The 20,285-nt window shown below is 36.0% G+C and overlaps 1 protein-coding gene across 13 annotated transcripts in view; it reads right to left on the reverse strand.

Moving 5' to 3' along the window:
• The window catches only part of BIRC6 (baculoviral IAP repeat containing 6), a 195,149-nt gene that overhangs the window by 71,571 nt on the left and 103,293 nt on the right, over window positions 1-20,285 (reverse strand). For all 13 annotated transcript variants that reach the window (XM_030035311.2, XM_030035310.2, XM_041128485.1 and 10 more), the window contains 12 exons: window positions 19,825-20,000; window positions 19,157-19,253; window positions 18,773-18,967; window positions 16,673-16,873; window positions 15,751-16,030; window positions 13,239-13,495; window positions 11,922-12,030; window positions 11,197-11,418; window positions 7,379-8,159; window positions 6,283-6,426; window positions 4,358-4,487; window positions 845-976 (listed from right to left, as the gene is read on the reverse strand). In XM_030035311.2, coding sequence (XP_029891171.1) covers window positions 845-976; window positions 4,358-4,487; window positions 6,283-6,426; window positions 7,379-8,159; window positions 11,197-11,418; window positions 11,922-12,030; window positions 13,239-13,495; window positions 15,751-16,030; window positions 16,673-16,873; window positions 18,773-18,967; window positions 19,157-19,253; window positions 19,825-20,000 — 2,724 coding nt within the window. The remainder of the gene's footprint in view (window positions 1-844; window positions 977-4,357; window positions 4,488-6,282; window positions 6,427-7,378; window positions 8,160-11,196; window positions 11,419-11,921; window positions 12,031-13,238; window positions 13,496-15,750; window positions 16,031-16,672; window positions 16,874-18,772; window positions 18,968-19,156; window positions 19,254-19,824; window positions 20,001-20,285) is intronic.

The raw sequence follows: 20,285 nt of genomic DNA on the forward strand, positions 1-20,285 counted from the left end.
CAGAAGTCAAAGGAAATCAGCATCTCTTCTTCATGCTTCATGAAGTGTAAATGAAATTGAGGTACCTCAATGAAGGCAGAAAGCTAGATAGGAAAAGAGTAGTCTGAAGTTCATTAATCTCTCTCTCACACGCACCAGAACTTCAAACGGAAAGACTAATGATCTCTACAGCCATCATCTGAACTGTAATCTTCTCATGTCACTGCAAAATTACTGTGTTCAATCTATAACCTCCATAGTAGTTTTGGAGGAAAAGGGTTTACATGGATGATTTCAGAAGAATCTTCACGTTAGTTTTTAGGTGAATGCTTTGTAAGAAAATCCTGTATTTGTGGTTGCTAAGTGGAACAACATGGTTTTATGCTTACGTTTCCATCTGACAGTTTTTAGCAGAGTACCACCAGTTGTTACGCAGAGCATATGGATTCTTTTATTTCCAAAGCATATTGCGTAAGTAAAACTCTGATGCACCAGCCACTGCAAAAAGGTAGAGGTAGTAATACCCATACCACAGTAATAGTACACAAATACTAATATATTGCCATGAAATCCAAGCTCCAGGTGTGTCTCTACAAAATCTTGCAAAATGCACTAGCAACAGCATCCACAACATATCACTGACACACACATTTAGGTACAAATTTGTCAAAGTATATAATCTGCTAGAGACAGCAGTTCTACCAGGAACCAATCTCTGCTGCCTAACAGCCAGTTAGATTAACTGGGCACTACAATTTTTCTAACCTAATTAATCATAAAAAGAATTGTTGGTAGATATTCCTCCCCCCCCCCCTTTTACCATCAGAAAGATCCTTTTTTCAGAAGGTGGAAGAAAAAGACATACCAGAAGCAACAACAACACTATAATTGTCCTGAAATCCATTTTCTGCTTTAACTTTTTCTTTCTCTTCATAGTTCTTTTTTTCTTTGTCTTCCTTCTGTTCATTAATTAGCTTAGCTGTAATACTGGGTGTATCTATTCAGGGGAGAAGAAAAAAAAAAAAAAAGAGGAGAGAAAAGCATTTCAAGATACCAAGTTGATTTTATTACAGTTTCTAGGCTGTTAACAAGGGGCTATTCTCAGCTATTTTAAGGGCTTAGAGTTCCATTCCAAGCAGCAGTAGTCTTGTAAATATCTATGAATTAAGGTATTACAATAATTCTAGTCCCCTCTGTCTTCTGACAATTTAAAACCATAACAGTTTAAAACCATTACCTGATGAGTCAAGTGTACTCATGAAACTCCCCCCAACCCCGCCCCAAACACAAACCAAAACACCAAAAAAACCCAACAAAACAACAAAGAAACAAAAAAAATTCCAAAACTCTTTTTAAGGACACCTGCAGACTTATTTAAATAAATTGTTGTATTTAGGCCTAGGTATCTAGTGTTATATACTGACCCGATTTCAGAACTGGCAAGTATGACCGTTCCTTTGAAATTGGAGGATGCCTGAAGTACATCACACCTCCAAAACTCGTGTTGTTTGCTGAACATTAGATTACTGCAGTTCAACTGTTTTGGTTCAATCATTAGTGTAGATCACAAATATCAGCAAGCAACTATTACATTATTGATGACTGGTGACAATGGATCGTTTCACACCTTGTAATACACAGCACTGGCACCAAAATGGCCAAATAATTCTCTAATTGCTTCTGAGTAGTAACTTGTTTCCACATAGCTACAGCAGCCTTAAGCTACAACCACAGACTCAAGACCTAGAAGTACCGTCCAGCTACCTTTAACTGTGTATCACTGGTGAGTGAGGTGCTGGAAGAGATATGGTCTGACTGCTTGGAAATAAATTATGATTTGTGCCTGAAGACATTGGTTATGTCTGTGTTGGACAGTAGTGCAGACCAAAAGAAGATACAGAGTGTGAAACTGCACACACACAAAAGAAGATACACAATGTGAAACTGCACCACCCCACCCCCCCAGCTGAAATACAAAACAACTGGTACCCATCCTAGACAATCCTACCTGCAGTGATACTGCACATTTTCCTCCTATGGTGAAGGGACGTGAGAAGCAGATTTAGCAATGATTTTTGACCCCCCCCCCCCTTTTTTTTTTAAAGGCTGGGAAAAATGTATGAAATGAACATGTTTATTGTGATTTATTTTTGCAGAAAGTACGACATGATTGATTTGAGAAATTAACAGCATAGTTAAGAAAAAGGAAGTTAACCCAAGGGACAGACTCCGACACAGGACCTTCACAACTTCCTATTGTTGCAGTGGTGGCAGTCCTTTCTTTCTTTCTGCCCCAGAGTCCATCCCTTCTCTCTCCCTCTCACCCCAAACACAGAGTTTACTCCTCATATATTCAAGTCTTCTTTACAATGTCCTAACCATGGACTTCATGGAATGATATACAAGTACCACAAAGCTTTTAATACAATCAGAAATCACACTAGATGAGGGATGGCAACATAAGAGAACCTAAACTTCTCCAGAATTAATTCTACCAATTTAAAAAAAGAGTTAAGCTGAGGAGTAACAATTCTGTAGCAAAACCCAAACTTATGGTGCCCTACAAAGTCAGCATTTGATCAATTTCAATTACAGACGTTACAGTATATCACATCATCACATTCCCCTCCCAAGTCTCTATTAGCACTGGCTATCAAGTTGACTGCAATACACCGAGGCAGCTATTCAGTACAGTTTATGTCACTGCTCAACAACAGATCCCTACTTCATATGCAGTGACTATCCCACCCATTACAGTAATTCTGACCATACATTGCACAAGGATCTAAAGACCTCAGTCACATTCCACACATGACTCTGTGTAAGTGAATACAGAATTCTATCAGAAATAGTGAACTATTCCCTGGTAAATAAGCTTCGAGCATTTTTCTAGGATTCACTATGTTTTAATTAAAATTCCAAAGCACATCTTGTTCTGTCTAGTATTCTGCCAAATGCCATTATAGTACTTCTATCATCTTGTTAGGTAGTGTATTTATTACCCTAATAAATGTGTTAATAATTTCAATGTAAAGATTTTAAGTAGATATAAAAAAGCAATAGTTCCTCTGAACTCCATGAAGATCTGCTTCAGAAATTACAAGTTGATCTACACTGAGTTCCAAAAAATTACATGTACAAATATATCTACATATAAGAACACAAATACCTAGTCAGATGAGTGTGCAGCTAAGCGCACACACTTCAGTGCACATCTGCAATATGGCAAAATCATCTTTGACTTTTCTTTGCTATTACTTGAGAAGCTCATCTTAAGAGTAAAGAGGAAGTGTTGGTTGTTTTTCCTTTTTAAAATTAGACATGCTTAAAACTGATTTTTGACGTAACTTGACCTAACAAATTTTGCTCTATTTCTTACCCAGGGAGAATCAACTTGCATCTTGCGTGGTTTTACCTAGGGAGCTCTGGCATGGACATGACACCTTTAGTATGAATTCTACTCTTTAACTAAATTTAAAAAAAGATCACTAACCCTAATATTTAACATATAGTTCTATTTTCTAAAGTATTAAATAAATACTAAAATTCAAGCTGGGATTAATTTTAAGATTAAGACATCTACCATTCAGGTGTCAAAAGGTCTGTGGAGGCCTGGTCAACAGAGTTTCCTACAAAGGGGCTCATCTCTCCATATATATTCAAGTAGTATAACTGAAAGTACTGAACTTTAAAAACCAAATTCATGTCTTAAGATTATCCTCTCATTGTATATAATTTTAAAGTTAATCTCTAAAAGTAAATGATGGCTTTCAATCTCCATTTAGTAAGCAAACTCAAATGTTTATATAAATAGGTAGATATACATCCACAGAAATTAGATGTAGCCTTCATTATTGTCCTTTTCAAAGCAACATGGTTTCATCTCTATCTTGAGATAAACTTCTAAGTTTTGGGATATTTAACTGACATAATTTGGAAATATTTAAGTGACTGGATGAAAGACAGGTCATTTTAAAGACTGATATCTGCAGAACCATTTTTACGGTCTTGCAAATACCCCATGAGAGATTTGAGAACACATTAACACTAAAATCAAACACAAAAACCTCAACCAAGCAACCAACCAAAAAAACCTCCAACCAAGCAAAAAAAGAACAAACCAAATATCCCACCTTCCCCACCTCAGTTTTACAGAAGGAAAAAATAGTATTTGACTAGTAAAAGTGCATTTTACATGCCACATGTAAGGCATATGCAAAAGCTTACAACTTAAATCACTGTTTCATATTCGGCAATTACCAATGAACACTGCAAATATGTATGTTAGACACACTTGGTTTATGCAGGTTTTTTGGTTCTGGGGTTTGGTTTTTTTTTTGAAACTGTATCTTTAAAACATGAACTATTGCAAACTTGCCTGACACACGATCAAGAACCTCTGCTAGAGTTGTTGAGACAGGCAAGTGAAGAGTACGAAATTTGTGTCCAGCTCCATACATTGGGTGTTGAATTACATGACTAGTAGCATTAATTCTACCTTTGTACAGCTGAAAGGAAAAAAAAAAGTCAACATTTAACATGACTTTAACATTCAGAAATAAGTTAAAACACTAAGTTCTTAAAAACTCACCTCAGCAAAATAAAGCTAAATCTTTTGTGTGCTAAAAGAACACTGACATATCCTTCAACTTTGGAGGTATACAGTAAAAATGCATCAAATTAGGACAAGTTTAATTTTTTAATTCTTTTGCTTTGAAAGCCTAGAATACTTTTAGCTGCAGAAACAGTGTGATATCATATTTGTTTTTAAAAACCCAATTATTTTGCATAGCTGTGTATAAGAGAAAAATTGAGTGCCCAAGACTTGCAATTATTTATGAAATTAAAATTTAATTCTCAAATTAAATTAGGAAATCACAATGTACTTGGGAGTAGAGAAAGATGTCATTTCTCTATTGCTGACTTGAGGATGAAGTTTATTCTAGATTTAATATCTACTTTTTGCTATTATGACGGATAAGTAAGTCACTACTAGTTAAAACATCTCAAATATTTTAACATATTTTAGCCTGAGCTCTGTTCACATTTTGTATCATTCTTTGCTTGCACTAACTTTTTACAGACCTTTCTGCAATGAGAGCGCCACTTATCCCCTTCCTCCTGTCATCAGGAGAACTGTTTACTAATATTCACACACAGGACCAATTTATTGTTGTGCAGTATTATAAAAAAAAATTTAATACTTGAATGACAATCAGAATTTAGCTTCTCAAATACAGTTTTGGTAAGAACTTAAGAGATAAAAAATGGGGATCAAATCTTTGAAAGGTTATGTTGTTGGATATACTAGAAGTAGATGCTGCACATCCACATTATTTTTAGGGTTTCTCTTTGGATGTTAGAGGAGGCATCATCTCAGTAAGAACAGACAGACTGTTTCCTGGCGTTTTGAATAGGATAAACTGAATTATCTGACAACTTCTTTTCAAGATAATTTTTCTTCTTTTGCATATCTAGTAACATTCTGTAAAAATCTGTTGTATGTAAAACAAATTATTAGAAAATCGATTTTACCTTCACATTACCGATGGCCATGTTAACAATTAATCTCAGCCAGGTTAAAACAAAGCATTTAAATGTTTGTGCTAAAACTTTATTTGTTCCTCCTTTTCCATTTTATACTATCTGATGCAATTCCCCTGCCATATATCTCATGTAGTACTTCTGAGATGTAGTAAGAACAGCAGAAGCCAAAGCAGAAACTTGTTTTTCCTATATTTCTTTATTCACAGCCTTCAACTAAGAGCATAGCACTTCATTCAGTCAATTATAATTCTGTGTTCTGGTGAAGCATGTGGAAGCGTAAAAGCATACATCTGCTTTATAAATTAATTCAAGTATTTGTCACTCAAATTTATTCGTGGTGTTTTGGCTAATGCTGAAGGATCTCTGCTAATTTTGAAGCATCAGAACTAAGACTATTCTTTAACAAAACTGATAACGAAGAACTGCTGGAAGGACTAGAACTTGTATCTATATTTGCTGCTAGTGCATAAGAATACTATTAAAAAGTCTTCCATAAGATAAATTTCAGTTGTCAATTCTTTCAGAAGAAAACAAGTTTTCAAGAAGATGGCTTTGTCTTACAACAGTGCCTTAAATTTTCTCTTAAAATGCTGAGTTACAATTCACCAACACATTCCTTTCCAAAATTCTGCAACATGTACAGTAGGAAAAGCTGCTGTCTGACATTTCAAAGTTGAATATACTCAATTTTTAAAATTTATTTATTTTAAGGCTAATTTATTCCATGTTCATGATACGGATATCAAAAATTCTTACTGGACATGGGGACTGAAGAAACAAAGTCACTTTCTCATCCTCTAGCATCAGCTGCAAAAAAAGCCTCCTAATAAATCCAGAAATATTTCCAGAGTTTGGGAGGTTCCCACGCTGAGGAGAGGACTGGAACAATTCACAGAGAACCTGGGAATGCAAAATGACATCAGATTTAAACTATTTCTATATTTAGGTCTCTAAAATATAGCTCTAAACAGCCATAATAGGCAGTGCCTAAGATCTACCTTCCAGTTATCATTCAAACCAGATCAGAAATGAGCACGACTGAAGAAAATAGCAGCAGCAAGTAAGGTTTTTTTACAAAAAAAGTTCAAAACACTGACTACAGCATGAAAGTAATTGTAAATACATAGACTACTCAAAAAGATAAAAAACGATAGAAGTTTTTTATGAAGATAGAGTATTTAGAAAAATAGCTTTCAAATTCCTAAAGCAAAACTTTTCCATTGCATAATGCAGTATTACTAGTAGCCATTAACAGAGAACAGTGCTGAATTTTTTACTGAAGTCTACCTGTTCCCAGGCCATGGTCATTCTTAATGTTGAAAAATCTTTTTTTATTTATACTTTTATTCAACTAGGTCTACAAGGTTAACAAATGTGAGGAAAACAGCTGAATTTGCACTAGAATGCCAAATGCAAAGCCATATTCTGCAATAGCCCATACTTCCCTGGTCACAGATTGCACAGGGTATATGGTTGCACAAAGAAATTTACCAGGAAATCTCCTTAAGTTACTAATATTAAAGATGTGTATGAAGCTTGATTTTCAAATTCCATTTCAGAAGAGTTTAGACCTATCCAATTAAATACAGTATTTTGGATTATGGTCTAAAGTTTATTCCTCCAAATCAAGAGGTATACAAATCTATACATAGGACTGGATGGCCATGCCAAAATATTTTTATACTTTTCAGAGTCAGACCAACAAGCCAACAATTTTAATACAAAACTTTTCCAGTCAATGGCAGCTTACAAAAAAATTTATTTTAAAGAAAGCTAAAAAAAGTAAAATTATTGAAAGTTGGATGTAGTTATTAATAAAGAAATTAAAACTTTATTTGTTTTTCTTTCTCACCTGTGCCATAAGTCTCTGGTTATTAGGATGGCAAGAGATGCACTGTAAGAAGAAAGCAACTGTTGCATTTTCAATTGCTGTCCGCTGCTGAGTGGTCAACCCTGTTGTTACAGTTGAAGAAAGCAAGCTACATCTTGCACTGGCCTGTTGTGCTGTCACATTGTGTCCTCCAGAAGTAGCACCAGAGTGGCATAACAAAAATAAAAGTGCTGTCCACAATGGATTGACTTCAGAGCCTCCCAACCAATCCTTCATCATGTGGCTATTGCCAACTTCTGTCAAAAACCTGAGAACAGGAGCAACCAGGTCTGCTGTGATAGGCATTTTATTAAAGTGCTGTGGAGCATGATGCCTCCTGAGCCTGTCCTGGGTGATATCCATTGATTGTGCAGTGCAGTCAGAGCTAGAAGTATGGTTAAAGCAAAAACTAGCAAGACTTCTTACAAGCAGTGAAGGCAAACCTGAGTCCAATAATTGCTTGATAGCTTCAGGAGACTGAGATGAGGCAGCAAGAGTAGCCAGGTGAGACTCTGTTAGTGCAAGAGGGGCTTGTGCGTTTTTAGAGTCATCTGTTAAAGACGAACTAAGGTCCTGCTTTTTGCTGTCATCAGTCATGGACAGTCTGTGTTGACACTGCATTGGAGGAGGAGCAATACCCATCCATCCCATGAGTAAGGAAAAATAATTTGGGTGGATGTGGCACATTGAGCAAAGCAAACTATCAACAGCTTTCTTCAACACCATGTTGCAGGGAAGAGACATGGACCAGTTAAACAGTGACCTGTAGAAGACAGAAAATCATGTCAACACATAGTTTGCAGCTCATATTCCCTTTTCTTCACTGGTTCATAAAACACCTTTCCACATTTATGCTTTAACTATTGCAGAAGCTGTTGTAAAACACACTGTGCTGAGCTTGAAAGCCTCTTTTGGATCACAGTATCAGCAGGACATTCATTACACAACAGGCATTCCTCAACTCTATGTTTAAATTTCATCATACTGTATTTAAAATAGATGTAAGCTGACTTTTCTGGCATGCTGCAGATGAAAGACAGGATTTCAGTCTTTTGACAGTTGTCACATAATTTATGCATTTTTGAGCCAACTGCAACCTTTTTGTGCTTTCAACTCTCCAAGCCGCAGCTACTAGGATCACACACACATGCAGACACATGCTCATTTACATAAAGGTCTTTTAATCCTTTGTAAGAACTGAAAGAATTTTAACATGTTTGCAAAAATTTTAAAAATTCGCTTTATTAGAGTTCTACCTGAAGATGTTGCAAAAAAATGAAAGCAGCAATAATGTTGTTGGCTGAATGACGTTACCCTCACTACCGTTACTCAACCTGAACTTAGGACACAAGTTAACAACAGAATTGTTCCTCAGCGATACTAAAAATCCCACCTACCTTTGAACTCACTTCCATCCAAACACTATTTGCTTGAATGCTAATCCAAGGCACATGAATGCAAAAACTAATTTAGCTCCTATTATGCAGCTTAAATTTCGTAAGTGGTATTTCTAAAATAGTGAAATCGTAATTTCTTCATACAGACTTGTTCAGAGTAGGTGAAGTATTTAAAAAAAACAACCCACGGTTTTCTGAACTGCATTCACAATACCTTGACACCATACATAAGTTACATTATCTTAACCTTCACATACAGAGGTGATCACACACTTTGTGCCACTTCAATATTAGGTTTTTAAATAAGTTTGGATGTATCATCATATATCACATTCCCATTTGAAGACAAGGATTGTTCTTCCCTCTTCTGGATGGAAGTGTTATTCCATGTTTAGTCTAAGAGTTTAAAACAGAACATGGGTCTAACCAAAAGTTAGCTTTATCACCAGTCTAGTGAACAGCTGACAAAAAAAACTCTCCAAGGAAGACATTAAAAAGTCATCTCAGTGACCAAATGACCCATAACTTTGGGAAGATAGTCACAATTTCCCAAAGTCCACATATAATAAAGGTAGACTTAAACTCTTTGCCAACTATATATTCACACAATCCTTCTGCCAAAATTTTCCGGGTAAGTTCATGCTCTATGAAAAATAAGATTCTTTTCCAAGTAGATATTAAAAAAAAACTAAGGAATAAATTAGTATCCATCAGACAAAGCAGAAATATTGAAATGGAAAATGGGTATGATGGGAAAATATATCCAAGAAAAAAATGAAATATCACATGAAGGAGAAATTGGGAGTTATAGCTAGAATCAATGAAAATGTTTCAAAAGTTAAAATATCAAAGAGGATGAAGAATACACACGAGAAGTTATTTTTATTAGAAGAATTATCTACCCATATATTTGGGTATGACAACAATTCATCTATATTTATTAAAAATATATTTTATAATTTGCTCCAGATGCTGGCTGATATGAATTATAGTTTTATTTGGCAGGATATAGAGGAACAGGCTATATTGCAACATGCATGTTCAAACTAGGTAAAACAGTTTATCGGTATTCCTTCATTTTGTCCTGTGATGAAAACAGCATACTCTCCTCCAAAAGACAGGAATTCAGTTGTGAAACCCACTTTTATATTAGTATAAATCTAAATGGGCTATCCATTTTAGGAAGTCTATTTTTATTAGAGTTCTTCCTTTTTGAAAGCTAAAATCATTAGAATGTATGCTGAAAATATATTTCTGTTAAAATGTATTGCTGAAAGGGCTAATTGACCAGCAATTTAAAATCCTTAAGTTGATTCCCAAAATGAACAAGCTCATTTTGAATTAACAATTATTTATATGACAGTATCACTGAAGTCTTTGGAAAAGGTTTAGCTTGTAGTCATGTATCTAAAGGCCATCATGTTGCACATATACGAGAGCTCCACTTGCTTGTACCAATAACCGTAACTTGTACATTTCCCAGTGTTTGAATGTTTGACTATGCCTAAAAGAGACAGTAAAGTAGCAGAAAAATATGAACATTTCCTAAGGGCAACAAAAAAATTACAGTCTATCAAAGTTCCTTTCATTAACTGGAATTTTATTTGATGGTACGAATGAAAGACACTTCACTAGATACACAAATTTAACAGCTATTTTTCTATAATACACATAAAACAAAGCTATGTGGCTTGTCTTTTGTTTTCTTTAAACAGAAGACATGGTTAAGCAACATAAATTAGGAATGTTAGCTCATATATTTTCAATCTGGAGTCACTAAAAGTATACATTTGGTGTTTAGGATGAACTTTTCTTTAGAATTCAGCAACATCCAGCAAATTCATAGTTCAAGATTCACTCAAGATTTTGTGCTTTTTTTCTTTCAAATCAGACTGGCTGGAACAAAAGTGGCAACTCCAAAGAAACAATCCCCCTCCTCCCCTGGCTCTTAGCTATCAGTTATAGATAATGGATACCATGAGTAATAAAATAATAGAACCTTATAGAACAGGAGACTAATGAAGATCATGATTTATAGGTACAGTGAAAATTACTGCAAACAATTTCAACAAGAACAGCCCAAAGTTATCCTTAAAAAAACAAAACAAAACAACCACAAAAACATGCAGCAGTTTACCTTACACATATCTGCAATTATATACATGGATCTGCTGTTTTTGTTTTTAAACACAATTATACCTGGAATACGTGAAGTGCAGTTTTGTGTTTAGAACTACAAAACTACCTGTTTAGATATCTTTAAGTATTCACTTTATCAATTAGCTTCAGGGATGACAATTTCTACTACTATTTCACAATGAGTGCACTCCAAGTCATACCATTTCAGTGAACAAAATAATTCAGTTATAAGAAGCCTGTGGTGCAAAACTTTGCTTTACTTACTCAAAGAGCTCTCTGTCCAGCAACGCTGGTAAATCATATTCAACAAGCAATTCATAACTATGCCACAAAATTGCTGCTACGCAATGCAAATGGGAAGGAGATGGCATCAAAAGACCATACTCTCTTGTTGAGCTACTTGGACAAATGTAGCTGACCCGGCCACTTTTTTTCATAGCTGCAACTCTTGCAGAATCGCTGACCCATTTCAGCAATGCTTGAATTCTGGAAGGCAAGATGATATAATACGTCATAAAGTGTCAAAGACAGACTCAAAAACAAATTAGCTCGCTATCTTTTTGTAATCTGATTTACATATTTATCTATTCCTTTGAAGCAAAGTTCAAGAGTGATCAAACTATTTTTTCAAGACTTAGATCACTAACAGGGAAAAAATGAATTAAAAACACTTATCTTGGACAGCCGCCGCCTTCTACAGAGAAAGAAAACATAGCAGGTATCCGAGTTCTAAGTATTTGAGAGAAAAGTCAGTTTTGCAACAAAAGTTTTACCACATTTATAAGAGCAAAAAAAGAGGGACAGCATTTGCTGCAAAGAATGCAAAGAGCTATGAGGAAAAGCTGGAATGCTTCTTTAGATTTCTGCACTTTCACGCTATCTCGTAACAATCAGATTTCAAAAAGTCTGCTTTTGTGCAGTAACATCAAGCCACTATTTAGCAGATTACTTTCATATACACTTCCACATGACAATCCAAATAACATTACCTATCTTTTGTTCCAGGGTCTTGCGTTGTTCCAAGCTGATAAAGAATGTCTATTGTGGAGTCAGAAGAGAGACCATTTAATCTTCCAAACAGTAAAGGGCTATTCAGATCTTGCCGCATTGAAAAAAAAAAAAAAAAGGGGGGGGGGGAAGGGGGGGAATAATAGAAGTACTTACATATGTATTTTTTAAAAGTACTAATGAAATTATTATAGAATTGCAATATTAACATTGAATTGAGTTTTGCCATTAACATAAGGATGCAATTCTTACACACACCACTGCCTCAAAATTGTGCATTTTATATGTTCAATGCAATGTGCAGCCTTACTATGAAATGAAAAATCATTGCAACATTCATCAGATACGGGACTTAAAGGTTTAACTAGTAGGATTTTCTTCAACATATTCCAAAAAGACATGAATAATTCCAACAGAGCTGTCAAACCTCGTGCTTCACAGAAGCAAACTTTTATTTCAAAATGGAAGCTTATTTAACTCCAATTTCCATCAATGGGACTAAGACTGAAGATTTCCTCAGATCATTTCCTATTCATCTTCTCCTCACTATGTTCACCTCCTGCCCTGTAGGAAACTACTCTCTTATCTAACAGCATTCCAGCAAAAGACAGTAGGTTACACTGAAACATTAACTCATGGCAAAATAAGTCATGGAAGCCATTTTGAAAAGCGTGTTTTCTGGCAGTATCAGCAACCTCAAAACAGGTAAAATATGAATTCAGTATTCCTTCATTTAAAAGACACAAACCAGCAAAGTGGTACGGAATCATAAATACAGAAACCCCAGTGCATTAACAGAAGAACTACTGTAAAATTTTGCTGTGGGACATAGATTAGTTGTTCAAGTGTCTTGATTATGTACCTCTACCTGTAAATACTTTCAATGCTTAGCGCTATTCAGAATTTATACTGTCCTACAGGCTATTACTGCCCAAATATTGCTGCATTTGTTTTCCTTAACACTACTCATGGACACTCTTTATTTTGAAACATCTAGACATAGTATCTATAGTAAGATGCGCTTACGATATATTGCATGTCCTACTCTCAAGTCTTCAAAACATTCATCTAATTATCTATTCTACACAAAAATCAAAACAACCCTGGTCGCACTTCTTTACTGTTGTAGAACCACCCACATACAGAGACTGCGATATTTAGAAGCATAACAAAACACAATGGCAAGTTCTGGCAACCCAAATTCAGAATCAGAAAGTAACATGCAAATATACTATATTTGTACATTTATACAGGCAATGTTTTTAAGCAACAACTGAAAAGAAAAACATTGCACTCACCTGCAGGATCGCTCCCCGATGCTGAGCAGTTTCTTAGAAGAATGTCAATCAATTTTAGGCCTATTCTGGTGGACTGAAGCCCAATTTTTACAAGCACAGCCTCAATGTTTGGAGAATGCATACCACAGTAAGGTGACATTAGTAAAGCAGCACATGTCTGCAACAGATTAGCAGTGGGTGCTGCAGCACTAGCCATCATTCCTTCTAAATCACTTATGTGAGTGAGGCAGTGGTGTAATAATCTTAACCATCCAATACTGAAAAGGAAAACATAAAAATGAGCTAATGTATCATTTTCTTATAATTTTATTTTTCATCTATAACATAACTACCTGTATTAGATTCTAGGACAAGTACTGCAGAAAACTGCTGTGACATAATCAGACATCGTCTGAGAAGAGCAAATTAAAATTATTGAATTTAAGACCACAATGTAATATACATTAGTAATGCTGTTGTAATCATTGGTTTAAGGTGGTAAGAAAGGCAGGGTTTGTGGGTAGGAAGAGTTAAGAGCCTGCAAGTTTTGTTCCTAAAGTTTCTCAAGATTTCTTGATTCACATATATATTTCTTCTAATAGGGTGAAGCTATTGGGCGGGGGGGGGGGGGGGGGGAGAGGTGTTTATATGGGGGGAAGGTACAGGGGAGGGTGTGTGGGTTGTTTGTTGTTGGGGGTTTTTTTTGTTTTGTTTTGTTGGAGGTCTTTTTATTTGTTGTTTTTTTGTTTGGTTGGTTTTTTTACATTTTTTTACATTAAAAGGAGCTAGCCAAAACATAAATGTGAAACATGAAACAGCACACTGCCTCACTTAGGCACCATTGGATTTATTCATATTTAAGGTCAAGATTCTGCAATAGTGGTTGGCATTAAAATTATACACTTGCACAGCTTCCCTGACATTACAAACTTTTAGAGTCACACACATCTACAATAAATTACAGTGAACCTTAGTGAACTTGATTTAAAAAGCACACAGAGAAATTAAAAACACACGCAGAAATTAAAAATGTGTCAGCCACTGCATTTCCCCCATATCTCTCTCATTCTTTAACAATATTGTTCAGTATTGCTTTTAATAATAAATCTTGAAAAGTAAACCTATTGTAATTGAAACAGTTTGGAAACACATTAACTAGACTTTATTTATAAAAATATACTACAATGCTGTATAAACTAGCATTATGAATGAGATGGCAATCTAAGTTGCATGTGAAATAAATGGCATCATTTCACTGACAAGTTCTAAACTAACAGGTTAACTTGTCTTCACAGCTAACCTTATCTCCCATAGTTCAAAACAAAAGGCAAACTTGCATATAGATCTTAAATTAAGTTTACAATTTATTTTAGGAATTATTCACTCCCAAATATTTATCATTTTAGAAAAGAGCAAGTTTTCTGTTATATCTAAAACAAAATCATATCCAAATTTACTGAATATATCTATCATATTACTACCATTACTTTACTGAGATACTTATAAAACTGAGCTGAAAGGAATGTTCCTTTCAGAGGAAACATGAGCAATGTTCACTCAGCTTCTTTCTTTAGATACTGATTATTTTTGTGTGACTAAGATAACCTTTTCTGAAGTACACACACAGCAACAGAGTAATTTGGCTATGAAAATGTCCTTCACTGCTATTCAAGATCAAAGGCTAATTTCAGTTATACAGCTTTTATCAAATACACACTGGACAGTATTCATATTCTCTAAAATCTACTTACTCAAAATTTTTTCCAGCAAAAGAAGAAGGGCTTTTAAAACTTTCCCATGCTCTCTTACAATTTAGTACGCTAAATTTCAGAACCAGGAAATCTCAAAAATTCACCCATTAAATTAAATTCAAGTTGTAAAACTTTAACACTTATTTTCTTTAAATACTTAAGGGTTTATTTATTTTTATTTTAAAAATGAGTAAGAAACTCAAGGTACCACCTAACCAAATAAAAGCTTTTGAAAAGAAATCTTGCTGATATGCCAGAATCATAACAACATTCAGTTCCTATTTCTCAAATGTTTGCAAACAGCAATATTAGATAAGACTCCAGCAAAACATCCCATTGTCCTATTTCTATTCCTACTCCAATAATTATGTAACTCCATTGACTTCAGTAGGGAGAAGAAATATGTTGCTACTTCAGGTTTTTTGACAACTGCCTACCCATTAAAAACACAGAATGCAAGTCTAAATGCTTTGCTGTGCTTTGTATTCTTTCACCATTGCAGAGATGAAACATCCCCTTTTATGTATGCAGATTAAGCATGCTACCAAGAGTGAGACGTGCTGCTTGTATTTGCCTTCTGTTTTAAAAAAAAAAAAAAAAGCAAGTTTTCTAAGATATTTGAAACAGATGCTGTAAATGTTAAAATTCAACTACAAAAACAGGTACTCACGAATACAGTTTGCTACTGAAAGATCTGACTCAGAGCAGAAAACATCATTAGAAAAACCCCAAACCATGAACTGGCACAAACATGCCTCTGTCCATTGATACTAGAAGTTTACCTTGTTTTAGAGACCTGATCCTCAGAGGGAAGGAACGGATTGTTGACGGTTGCAGACGAGGTGTTTCCGAAGGCTGTGAGGCCTAACAGTTTGATCTGAGAGAGGCCTAGTGTACTGGCATCCCGAGGACGATGGAGACGAAGGCAGACAGCTGAGGCAACTTCAGCTTTTACCAGCTGGATTTTTATATAGGTGAGACCGCTTGTGATAACAGGAGTTGACAAAGGTAACATATTGACACCATCTGCACTTATTTCAACAGATACTGATGAAGGGCAAGCTACAGAGTAAGACAAGAAGGTTTAATACTATTTCAAAATCTGTACTGGTTTGAATTTTAAGTGTTAAATACGTATCCCTGTTACAGATACAGAACAAGATGATTGAAACAATCTTAGGCAAACACTACTACAGAACTGCAGCTGGAGTATTTGACCTGTGCGATGGTATATATTAAAATGCATAAGTATTTTTTGATACATGGTGTATATAGTTTATTTCAAAGACTTAAGGTGAAGAAAAGTCTTGTCAGTGTAAATGCCACATGTTTCCCTAGCAGGGCTACAACAGTAAGAGCTGAAAATCTCATGCTTTATTCCAACTACCATATAAAACCATTTTGCCTGAAGACCCCTGACCAATATCACATTCTCACCAGGCAAAGTTTTGAGAAGTTTGACAAGGTTTTTTGTCATTTGACATTAATGCCACAAGACGTGTACTAAGCTTGAAAAAAATCAAGCAGAGGCAGGGCCTTCCATTCTCAAGGAAAGCAGAATTAGCAAGCTTTTCAACTTATTTTATTTATTTATTCTTCAAACAACCTGCCAGCTTTAGTTCCTCTGATTATACTCTTTGTATCATTTCTAAATCCTACCATTCAAATTTTCAAACCAGCATCAATGTCAGTGAACCTACTTACTTGCTAGAGAGGCCAAGTGAGGCTGGATGTGGATCTCCTTGAGCAGCACGGCCGCGGGAAGGTGAATCGTGAGGTCACACCAAGCTTCCTCAGGTAAAAATATGTATGACCACGCAGCAGACCGAGCTCGTCTGTGGGGAGGAGTAGCCTGCAACAGCACTTCAGCAGGCTGGGCAGTGGGACTGCTTGAGGTGATTGAACCTTCAAAAACAGCACCATTAACATTGATTATTAATGATTCTTAATAAAACCGAGATTCATTTACAACCTGAACTGTGGAAAACACTTGTTTTTTATCTCACCTGTTTCAATTTATTGATTACATCCCATGTATAATAATTACAACTACTGAGATATTTTTCTTTTACTCTTAGACCGTTGTACATAGGCAGTTTACATATGCACATGCATTATGCACATGCTTGAAAATTTGCTAGGGGACACTTGCTATCAAAATCCTAAACTTTCTATCAAGAGTTCATTACGAAAACAAACCAACCAAAAATGTGCAGGTTGAACAGTGTGCTTAGAACTTGAACTCAGTTAATTCATAGTTAACATAATGAAGGCTTTAAAGGTTTAAATTTTACAATGATAACATAAATGACTTTATAACCAAAGTCTGCAAACCTTTTTCTTTAAAAAGGTTTGTTTCACATGAAAACCTTTTTCTAAAAAAGACACCAGAATCAAAAAAACCTGACCACAACGGCTGCTTATTGTTCTAAGCTTAGCATGAGTTAAGAATGAAGTAGGAAGATCTAAGGCTATGTCTTCCTTAGCAAGTAGTAAGGCACAAGACGACCAGATTTGTGCTGTTCAAACTAGAAGTACTTGGGGTGTCTTAATTTAAAGTAGCTCTAGCCTGGCCCCGTGACTGAATGCCTAGTAGCAGCTGGAGGTGAATTCCTGGACACATTTTGATAGACTCTCACCCCAAATGAATTGAGTTCATCTCTCAGAGAACACTACATGATGAGAATCAGAGTGTAGTAAGTGAGGACCACCAGAAAGTTAATTTCAAAAGCACACTCCTGACTGAAAGTAAAACATTAAGGTAGATGCACTCATAGCAGAACATCAAAAACTGCAGCACTTTGCAAGTTGGGAGATAAGGCACGCAAGAAGCCACCACCATATAAGCTTAGGATTTTTACTACTTAAAGTAATCAAATACCAACATTGCAGGATTCTTAAATTTACCTTTTAGGAACTTGTGAAGAGCAAGGTAGAAGAGTTCTAATGGCCCCTATTCTGCCAAATAAACCTCTTTTTTAAAAAAAAAATTCATTATTTTTGACATTCTGAAATCTGAATGACAGGACTTAATGGATTTCTCTCTTGTCCAATAATTTTTCCAGAAAATTTGAAAATAATCCTTTCTTTCTCCCCTCTTGACACTGAGACACACTGTATGAATACAAACATGGGCTACACTGGGCTAGCGGGCAGCAACAGAAAACATTAAGACACTAGTAGTGAAAAGGAGCCTTTGTAAGACATTAGAGTACATCTACATCTTAAAACACATGCATTTTAGTTAACTGGAAGCCATTGTATTGATACCAAAACAGCACTGCAATTCTAACAAATGTTCATGCAGGCAACATGGGAGCAATTAGGTGCAGGTGTGAGAGCAGCAGCAGCATCAGGCCTACGGTCCGGCTTCTTCTGCTCTGTTTGACCCAGCTTGGGCTCATTCTGTGTCATCCGACTTCGCTATGCTTCTGTAACAGCTCTCCCTCAAACCTGATATGCCTTAAGTGAAGTCAGTGAGTCTTAGTGTGTCTATGGTAGATGGTGGGCTGGAACTGGGTATCCCCTGACCTAGGGGAGGAGTAAGGGGCCCACCTTGATGCATGACTACATCAGATACAGATCACTCCCTTTCCTTCTTTCCCCTATCCACACAAGGTCTTATTACCTGTGGAGGAGGGGCTAACCTCCTCCCCCAATGTCTTGAAACACCAGCAATCCCTCTGTTTAGAAGATTTAATAGTATTGCAACATCTGACACTATCACAATACTGTTTGTTAAGAACTTGATAAAGATTCAATTGACCAGTGGATATTAATGTAAGAGAAAGAAGTATTACTTACCCAAAGGTGCAAAATTGTGAATTCCTTCTGCATTATCGGGCTCAGAAGCTAGCACTCTAGCTTTCAAACTGCTATCTGTTGCTTTGGTGGGACCAGAATCAAGAAATTTCATAATAGTCGAAACCATACTTCTTGCTGTGTTAACAATAGCTCTTGTGCTTGTTACCATGTTGTTACAAATAAGCTGAACACCACCTGTGTATAATGCAGGCGGGGGGGGGGGAAAAAACCAACACTGTTCAGAAGCATGCAATAGATTCTAAGCTAGCAAAGGCCTATTTAGTAAATTTTCTCTTCCAGACATAGCTGTATTCCTTCTTTAAGTGCCAAAAAAATCTACAATAAACCTTTTACTTGATGCAGCTAAAGAAAAGACATTCTTACCCATATCATGGAAAGCCTTCAGTGCCTCACTTGTATCCAACACTCGTAAAATGAACCAGAGCAGTGGCTCAGACAACTGACAAGTGGCAAGAGAACCCTAGAAGAAAAAACAGTTAAGAAATAGATGTTTCATACAAAATTAATATGACAGAAATATGCATGACTGCTCTTAGCCTCCCCTTTTAGTAGGCAGAAATCCCAGAGAGGAAATGCCACCACAGTTGACCTCTCTGCCACAAAAGAGCAATACCATGTTCCACATGGTTCACTCCTTATGTAGGCAAAGTTTTTACAGTAAGGAAAAGATCAAACTACCAGGGTAAGCAGCTGAAGGGAAAGAAGAATATTGAGCATGTAAAATATCCACTAATATGAATACAAAAAATGTGTTTCCCACCTGCACATAATAAAATATTCAATCCATCTTCAAGCCTTTAGCCAGGAACATTTATGGGAATGTAAAAATGTCCTTACAGAAACTCCCTCTCTCCCTCTACCAGGGGCAATGGAGGGAGGCTTTCTAACTTCAGCACCAAAGTGAAGTGAGGTTGGAAAAGTGTTAACATTTCTTTTACATAGCAGTAGTTCAGTTTTCTGAGCTTATTACAGGTTACAGTATCAACTAGCCTATAATTCCCTTGAAGCACAGCAGACCTAAGGAAACTTACCTGTCTTCCCATGTACCCACAGGCCATGTAGGTAAGAATTGGCTGAAGCATCACTTGCACCGTTGTTGCTTTTTTACTAAGCGTCGTCAGGATAGTGAACAACCCATCTCCAACTGATATTGCATCTAAGCCACCATGAAAGTTTTCATGTTTAGTGAGATGCAAGCCACTTGCACCTTAGTGAAAACAGAAACAGTTCAAAGGTCAGAAACCAAGACCTAACAAACCATAACAGCCCATGAGAGAACTCAAGGATATTTTAATTTCTTTACAGTTAAATGTTCACGTGGATTTCATAAACTACAAATGGGCCAGTTTTCAGGATCATATAAATTACTATTAGTGTTCCCAGATACATGCTACCTTCTTTACAGTATAAATACGAAGACTTGACCCAGGAAGTCAGGGAATTTAAATCCAATTTTAGACAAGACCATAAAAATGAGTGTAATTAGCGAAGG

This window comes from Aquila chrysaetos, chromosome 13 (assembly GCF_900496995.4).
Source record: "Aquila chrysaetos chrysaetos chromosome 13, bAquChr1.4, whole genome shotgun sequence".
NCBI classification, from domain to species: Eukaryota; Metazoa; Chordata; class Aves; order Accipitriformes; family Accipitridae; genus Aquila; species Aquila chrysaetos.